The 9,120-nt window shown below is 39.2% G+C and overlaps 1 protein-coding gene across 2 annotated transcripts in view; it reads right to left on the bottom strand.

The window, feature by feature from the left end:
* Csnk2a1 (casein kinase 2 alpha 1) overlaps positions 1-9,120 on the bottom strand; it is a 46,463-nt gene that overhangs the window by 23,787 nt on the left and 13,556 nt on the right. The window contains exon 2 of one of the 2 annotated variants that reach the window (XM_029535819.1): positions 1,341-1,495. In XM_029535819.1, the coding sequence (XP_029391679.1) occupies positions 1,341-1,441 (101 nt within the window). In that variant the 5' untranslated portion in view covers positions 1,442-1,495. Of the gene's footprint in view, positions 1-1,340; positions 1,551-9,120 lie in introns of both variants that reach the window. The other variant, XM_021192153.2, reaches the window with a different exon arrangement.

Below are 9,120 nucleotides of genomic sequence, written 5' to 3'. Positions count from 1 at the left end.
GGGAGAAGAGGGGGCTAAATTCTATTTCTTCTTCTTATAATACAATATGTACCATTATCAGTCATTCATTTTTCTCAAGCAGTTAAAAAGGAGAAAGAAAAGGTAACATGAACTAATAACAATGGACAATATTAATACTATCCAGTCTCTATTTGTTGAGTTCTCTCATAAAAGGGCATATATACTAATACAAACAAGCAATTAGCACCATGTAAACATTCAAAGGGGCTCTCTAGTACCATTTCAGCAGAGCTATGAGTAAAGCCCATGATTTGAAGATAAGATTCTTAAGACTCCTACAGTAAACACAGGTAAAACTAGAGTTCAAAGTCTGTGACATTATAGAATTGTTAAGATTATCAAATAGTGATAACATTTATTGGTTTGTACCATGGTTCTTGATTGTATCTCTAAGGCAAGAGTGTCTCCTTATATGCAGAAAAACTGCTTGCTGTTAAATTATCACAGCATACTAGAATGGAAAACATATGCCATGACAATTCAGGGAGACAGTTTTAACCACTTAAAGAGTATAGAAAGTCACATGGAGTCAGATAAAAAAATTCAGTATATGGGAGTTAACATTTTATTTATTTTTGAAACAAGGTTTACTAGCTCAGGTTGATCTATAATTCAAGGTCACATGGCCTCAGCTTCTCAGATTTCTACATTTAGCTGAGTTACAGTCAGTTATATGTATATAAAGTTATATTCAGTGTATGTATGTATATATGTGTGTGTGGTATGTTGTATCAATTTAAAAATTGCTTTATTTTATACACAACTCTCAAATGCTTTTATCACAAAAATGGCAAAACTTTTCAATTAAATGTCATGTTCAGACAGGAAATGTAAACATTCAAATGAGCCTCTCATTTGATGGTAAACATGGTTGTTGAAGGAGACAATATCTCTTATGAACCTAACTGATGGACTATTCCATGGGTCTAGGATGGGGTCAAGGAAAGGGTCCATGGAAAGTCCCATGGAAAGGGACTAGGGTCATAGGAAGGACTGAAGTTTAAATCCTGATTCTCAGTCTTTATTATCACTATGGGACAGAACCCTGGTCCCCAATATGTTGTATATAATTAAGAGTTTGGTAATTCAGAGTCTCTTACCTATCTTCACTGCTGAGGACCACAACTGCCTTTACCTCAGAAGCCCAGGCAAGTCCCACACTTGTGATCTACCTGCAAACCCACAAACTGGGCTGCCAAATCAGCACCTTCTCCTTGTCCTTGAGCTTTGGACAGGTCAGGGAAAGCTTGCGAACACCGCCAGCAACTCTACAAGGTATGACTTTGGGTAAGTTCAGAGAAATAAATGGAAATAATTACCCCCATTCCACCACATGTGATTCATAATCCCAGTACTCTCGGGGTCTGTGTGTGTTAACATCTGTGTAAACTCTGGCCCTGCTTGGCACGGGTCCCGCCATGTCAGACAGGTTGACAGACAAAGCTGAACTTGATGTTTGAAGATCCGGCAGTCACTGTGTTCAAAAGCAGACGTTGGTAAGACTTTGTTTCAGACTCTTTTTCTTCACACTACAGAAATAAAATGAAAAAAAAAAAAAAAAAAGAAAAAAAGAAGAAGAAAGACAAAAACTTTATTTTTTTCAAAGTATATTGCCAAAAAACTATTGTACTAATAACAATGGTCTCAAACATATACTTGTGCTAAAATATCCCAGCTGTGCTAGAACTGAAACTGGACCTAATCAAATCTTCAAAGTAGCCTGTAATCTGCATTCAGTGCTTGGATATTCTTTGTAAGAAAGCATGGAACATTAAAAACAGCACTGAGCAGATACAACAGAAATGTCAGTGTTTATACAGAACACTGAGATAAACCTGATTTCAAACTTAACAGAAATTGGTACTTTCTCTTTATAGGAATAAACTTGATAAAAACTGCTGACAGGGCATGGCAGCAGACACCTATAATCCTAGCATTTAGGAAGTGGCCCAGGATTTCTAGGTCATCTGTTGCTATATAGAGTCTGAAAAAACTTGGGCAGGACACCCTGTCACAAAAAAAAAAAAAAAAAAAAAAAGAAAAGAAAAGAAAAGAAAAGAAAAGAAAAGAGAAGAGAAGAGAAAAGAAAAGAAAAGAGAAGAGAAAAATCAATCTTCAGAAAAGGGCCCAGCACACATGAGGCAGAGGCAGGAGAACTAGAAAATTCAACGTTATCCTCAACTGTTTATCAAGTTGGAGGTCAGCTTAGGCAACAAGAGATTCTGTCTCAAAAACAAAACACCAAAAACCCACAAACAAAACAAAACAAATCCTACAAAACATAAGTCAACAACAAAATCTGGGGAAAATCAGTACATTTTTATAACCATGCTATCAAATCAAATACCATCCTGGTCTACAAAGTGAGTTCCAGGACAGCCAGGGCTATACAGAGAAACCCTGTCTCAAAAAACAAAACAAAACAAAAAAAAAACAAAAAAAAACCAAACAAACAAAAACAAACCAAACCAAAACAGAAACCAAAACAACCAAGCCCCCCCCCCCCAAAAAAATCAAAACCAAAAAAGGCAACTCGAGTTATAAGGATATCAGTGTTCTTTGCATTTATCTGTCAGACATTTTTTTTTTCCTTTTTTTCTTTTTGGTTTTTCAAGACAGGGTTTCTCTGTATAGTCCTGGCTGTCCTGAAACTCACTTTGTAGACCATGCTGGCCTCGAACTCAGAAATCCGCCTGCCTCTGCCTCAGATATTTTTAATATAAAAATACACAAGTGTATCATTTTTGCCTTGTGTAAGTATACAACTTAGTAGCACTGGTTACATTCATACACCTATTTCTAGAAACTTCCAAACTGAAATTCTGTGTCCACTGAAATAAACACCCATATTTTGTACCCAGCTTTACTTCTCTATTGTTCTTCAATATTTGGTCTATTTTCTAGTACAATGTCTTAGGCTTCACACTCTAGAATGCCTTTTCATTTCCTTCTTTGAGGGAAAAGAACACTCTACTGCATTTACGCAGTGTACTTTACTTACCTACTCATCTGTTGGACTTGACCTAAGTCAACATTTTAGCTACCATGAATAATATTGCTATGCACATGGGTATACAAGTATTTGGAACCTTGCTATCAATTCAGAACGGTTGATTTGTGGTAATCTGTTACTATTTTGTTTGATCTTTTGTTTTTCTGAGACAGGGTTTCTCTGTAACTCTGGCTGTCCTAAAACTTGCTTTGTAGACCAGGCTGGCTTTGATTCACAGATTACCTACTGCCTCTGCCTTCTGAGTGCTGGGATTAAAGGTATGTGCCAACACCACCCAGGGTGGATTTTGAGTCACCATTCCCTGGGGTGGGGTTTGAGATAGGATTCACTATACAGCCCAGGCTGGGCTTGGATTTACAATCCTCCCACTTCTGCCACTCAAGTGCTGATTCCAATTTTCACTTCCTTAAAGGTTAGGGTTATTCCTACTCTTTTATGTGTTTATTAGCCATTTCTATCACTTTAATCAAAGAAATGTCTATCCCAGAGTACCATCCATTCTGTTGTTTACAATTTTGATATCACATCAATAATACTATTTATCTTTGTCTCATATTTAATTTTGAAACCATTTCCAATAAAAGTTTAAAATAGTGCATTTATCTATTCACACTTAGAAGAATTAAACTGAATCCCAACCTCATACCCACTATAAAATCAATTCAAACTCCATCACAGCCCTTAATATCACCCAACAAAGGATTAATATCCAGAATATATGGCCAACTAAGGAAATTATGCTCCAAAGGCCAGGAAGAGGGCTCAGCAGGTAAAAGTGCTTTCAGAACAGACCTATCAACCTAGGTTTGGACCCCTGGAACCCATAGAGGAGCTGGCCTGAGCTCTGACCTCCAACCACACCAGTCTTTTTCTAAAAGAAAACTAAGACTGAAGAGATGGCTCTAAGCACCAGACACACACCACATGATTGCCATACATACTCATAAACTAAATCCTTAACAGGAAGGAAGGAATGAAAAGGACAGAAGGAGCTAGAGAAATGGCTCAGGACTGAGAGCACTAAGTACTCTTGCAGAGGACCTGAGTTTGGTCCCCAATACCCACATTCCTAGCCATCTGAACGTAACTCTTTTTCCAGGGTATTCAATATCCTTTTCTGGCCTCTCTATGGCGTGTGCACACATATACATACATACATACACACACACACACACACACACACACACACACACACACACACACACACAGTGTACAGACATGAATGCAGGCAAAATATATACACATAAAGACATAACCTAGAGTCATTTGGTAAGAGTCTTATTAAGTACTGTCTAAACAGGCTGGTCTAGGGACATGTCTAAAGACAGCCACTGTGGACACTATTCCCTAGGCAGTAGGTCCTAAACTGTGTAAGAGTGGAAATGTTATGACTAGCTGCTTTAAACTCCTGCTGCAGTGACTTCCCCACAATGAAGCAATATAACCCGAAACTATAAGCTAAAATAAACCATTTCATCCAAATTGTTCTTTTGTTTTTTCCTTTATAAACATCCTTTTCAGAGGCCAGACATTGGGGTACACATCTTTAACCCAGCTCTTGGAAAACAGAGGTAGATGGATCTCTGAGTTCTTAGCCAGCCTGGTTTACAAAGCAAATCCCAAGATAGCCAGGGCTAAACAGAGAAACCCTGTCTTGAAAACCCAACAAAACAAAACAGCACAATTAGATTTATTTATGTGTATATTCTGCCTACAGTATATATACTGAGGGTGTGTGTGTGTGTGTGTATGTATATACATGTACACACTTATCACATGCATGGCTGGTGTCCAGTTAGCCAGTGGAGGGCACTATTCCCCTGAAACTGAACTTAGAGATGTTTGTGAGCCACAATGTGAGTGCTAGGAATTTTTAACCACTGAGCATCTCTACAGCACCCCCTATTGGAATTTTTTTATGACAGCAACAAAAATGAAGCATGTCCCAAACTGGGCAACCAAACCTTTAATCACAGCTCTCAGGAGGGAAAGACAAGAGAGGGCTAGTAATTTGCTGTTTATAGCCCTTTAATGAAGTGTTTTAAGCAGGTGCAGTTAGTAGGAACAAGCCTGTAATCCCAGCACTTAGCAGGCTGAGGCAGGAAAATCACTGCAAGTTAAGGGCCAGCATGGACTACATAGTGAGGATGATCATGTCTATAAATACATAAAAACAACAAATTACTGCCACACATAGCAAGTCTGTAAAATGATATTCAACTTTACAATAACAATATAAGACATTCACACAAACTTCTAATGGCTGGCCTTTTCTAGAGTATCAGAATAAAATGGGTTTCCTGTATTGTGGTGCTGTAACTTCAATTAAGGATTGGGATTTAGACAGTTGAGCAAACAGGGATGTGGTAAATAGGACATGAAAAACCAGGTGATGTATGAGATAAATACTTGAATCAGTATTTCATTTGTACCTCTGTAACTTCTGCTTGTATATTACACAAATCTAACAAAAGGAAACAAAGACAAACCAAGTTTCTCAACTACTGGCTTGGTTTCTTCATATATTTCCCCTCATGTCTAACAATCATATACATATGAATCCATTCTAAAAGGTGACATTAGGTTTTGGATTACCATTCTCCCTTGGGCTTCTGCAGAAGATTGGCTCCAGGATCAACCATCAGCAAATACCAAACTTTGAAGGAGCTACAAGTCCTTAAAGTGACATTGGACTAGGTATGGTGGAATATACCTACAACCCCAGCAATTATGAAGGTGGAGCAGGACTGACAGTTCAAAGCTAGCCTGGGCTACATGAGACTGTTTAAAATAAAAATAAAAATAAGACAGAATTTTCATGTATTAAATTTTTTATTACCTGTGTACTTTAAACTATCCCCAGATTATAATGAAATGTTTAATGTACATACTACTCAGTTCTATGTAAATACTACATAAAAAGCTGTTAGAATATATGGTTTAGATAGTAACAGTCTCAGCCTGCTTAGTACAGATGTAACTTGTTTTTCTGAATAGTTTTTTTAATCCATGATTGGTTGAATCTGTAAAGGCAAGAGAACCCAAGGCTGATCAAGCATGAGCTAAGTTAAATGCTTAAAGACTTACCTGTGGACTGATTACAAAAGTTCACTAAAACAGTTTAAGCAGAAAGAGACTGAAAGTGAGCAGGATTTAGGAGGCAGAGGCTATTGTAATACCTTTGTGAGAAAAGCTAACCCAGCTCAACCTAGGCTAGTAGCAGCATGAACAGCTGGACACCCTCCCCCCAATCCTCTGGCATAGAATTAACTGCATAACAAACAGCTCTGGGTAGACTGGAAAATAAGTGGGAGGTAACTCATCTGTATTTGAATATATTAAAAATTCACAAGACAGATTTTGGATGTAAATTTAAAATGGCGGTGAGACATTCAAATGGAGATTCTGAGTGGGCAATTAGGAATCTGAAGTCTAGAGCTAAAAGAAGTTCTCAGCTTTAATACCTAATTGTCTCAGAAAATTTTTAATATCCATTAAATTATTTGTGTGTGTGTGTGTAGGTTAAAGGCCAACTTGCGGGAGGCTAGTCCTCTCCTTCCATCATGTAGGTTCCAGATACCAAACTGAAATCAGACTTAGTGGCAGGCACCTCTACTCAGTGACCAGTCCAACTAAAACAATTCTATGAATTACCTTGCTAATCTACTTTTCTAAACTACAAATAACAAAACAACCTAAATATATTCAACAGACTAACCAAAGAATACCCATTACAAAAGGCAGGAAAGGCAGGACTCAAAGTCAAGTTGGTTAGCTTTTGAAGTCCCAGGTTTTTATTTCTATATCTTCCTTCCACTCTAACTTCCAAATTCATGCCTCAGCTTCCTGAGGCCAGGATTTCAGGTGTATACGACCATGCCCAGCTGGAGTTCTCTGCTTCCTACCGCATATTCCCACACTACTCAGTCTTTGAATTCTAATTTTCTTATTGGATCTTTAATTCTCTTAAGTCAAGAACCATAACCTTTCAATGTTTAAACTGGGGAGGAGGGCACACATGGGTCCTGTCAAAGAACAAAGAGCAAGTGCTCTTAATCCATGAGCCATCTCTCCAGCCCCAGCCTTTTCTTTTCTTTTGCGACCCCCCACCCCTTGTTTTTTCAAGACAAGGTTCTTTGTGTAGCCTTGGCTGTCCTGGAAATAGCTCTGTAGAAGAGGCTGGCCTCAAACTCAGAGATCTGCCTGTATACCGCAGAGTGCTGTGATTAAAGGCATGCACCCCCACACTCAGATTTCATGCTTCAAGCAACCTTAACCCCACTGACCTATGTCCCCAGTCCATACTTTAACAGCTTATTTGGAAGCTAACAAAGCTCATGAGTATTGGCTATCTGGAGGGTCAGTTTTTATAACCACTGTGCAATAAATTAGACCTTAAGGACATCTGAATCATCCTAAATTACCACCTTCCCAATCGTCTAGTGACTAACAATTCCATGGCACTGTATCTACAACCCAAAGCCCTCACTCAGCCTGTCTTTGAAGACATAGTGTTGGGCATGGGAGTGCATGCCTGTTAACTCTAGCACTAAGCAGGCTGAGGAAGGCGATCACTAAGAATGAGGCCACCTGGCTATAAGACAAGACACTGCCGCAAAACAACCAAAAGACATTGCTAAGTCTTGAATGCCTAATACAAATCTGTGAAAAACCTGTCAAAAATTTCCTTACTAAATAAAGTCAGACCACACCAAAGCCAGCTACATGCTCTGTACACCCATTTTTCAATAAAATAGAATTAAAAGAAAACTCCATTCAAATTAAGCTTAGAAATGATCCAACGTGTGATTACATATTTCTATGAATGTAAATTTTGTTTAAGAATTGTCTAGTGTTTAAAACAAAAGATAACACCAGAACTTGAAAATAACGAAACTAGTTTTTATACTACAAAAAGTTTTATTTAGTCCATTTAAATAGTAATGTTTATTACCCATCAAACAAAGCATGAGAGATGGGAATAGAGAGAGCTCACTGGTCAAGTACCTGCCTAGCACACAGATACCTCCATTCAAGCTCCAGCACTGTCTAATACACAAACACGGAACAGGGATATAGTCACTAAAAGCACCTTCCTATTGTGAGGGTTCCCTGTTCAGCAGCCAATAACTCAAACCACAACACCCATCCCTAGAACAAACACAGTGAATAAAGAAGATTTTACAACCATCCAGACACAAAGATTTGTAAAGAACGAGGACCCAGGCATAGTAGTACCAGCCTACAGTCCCAGCACTTGGTGGGGTGGGACAGGTAGATCAGGAGCGCACATCCTTCCTCAGCTATACTGCTAGTTAAGGGACAAGCACTGTCTACATGAAATTCTCTCTCAAACTAACAAAACAGAGGCCAGCAAAGTGACTCATAGCAGCATAGGGATTCCAGGGGTGAGGGGGCAGAGCAGAACACAAGACACACAGACACACATACAAAGATAGAGGCATCTGAGTGAGCTCAGCTCCAGGACCCACATGGTAGACGTAGAGAACTCTTGCAAGCTGTCCTGACCTTCATGCTCAGGCCACTCACAAGCATACACACATTAACAAAATAAGGACTATGGTCAGACTGTATTGCCTCCACATGGAGGATCATGCTTGAAAGAAAAACAACCACGTGAGGAAAGCACCTAAGCACTGTTGCAGAGAACCATCTCTGGAACACTTGGGGAAAGAACAACTGTCCTTGCTTCCCTTGCTGTAAACTCAAGTCAAACCAGGGCTGGAATACGCAGTCCTTCCACAGCATCTCCAAGACCTTTAAGGACGGTTCCTGGTACCACAAAACCGTCAGTCAAAAGAAACTTGCCTTTTTATCTTTATAAAAGTGGCACTGGCTCAGCATAGTGGTGCACTCAGGAGGCAGAGAAGCAGGTAGATCTTTGAGTCCAAGGGTAGCCACGTCTACAGAGCTAGTTCCAAGCCATAGCTACATAAAAACCCTGTCTTGAAAAGCACTCCTGAGCTGGGCAGTGGTAGCACATGCCTTTAATCACAGGACGTCAGAGGCAGAGGTGGGTGGATTCCTGAGTTTGAGACCAGCCTGGTCTACAGAGTGAGTTCCAG

Source organism: Mus pahari, chromosome 3 (assembly GCF_900095145.1).
Source record: "Mus pahari chromosome 3, PAHARI_EIJ_v1.1, whole genome shotgun sequence".
Taxonomy (NCBI): Eukaryota; Metazoa; Chordata; class Mammalia; order Rodentia; family Muridae; genus Mus; species Mus pahari.
Note: the sequence above shows the minus strand (reverse complement) of the source record. Positions and strands in the feature narration are given on the sequence as shown.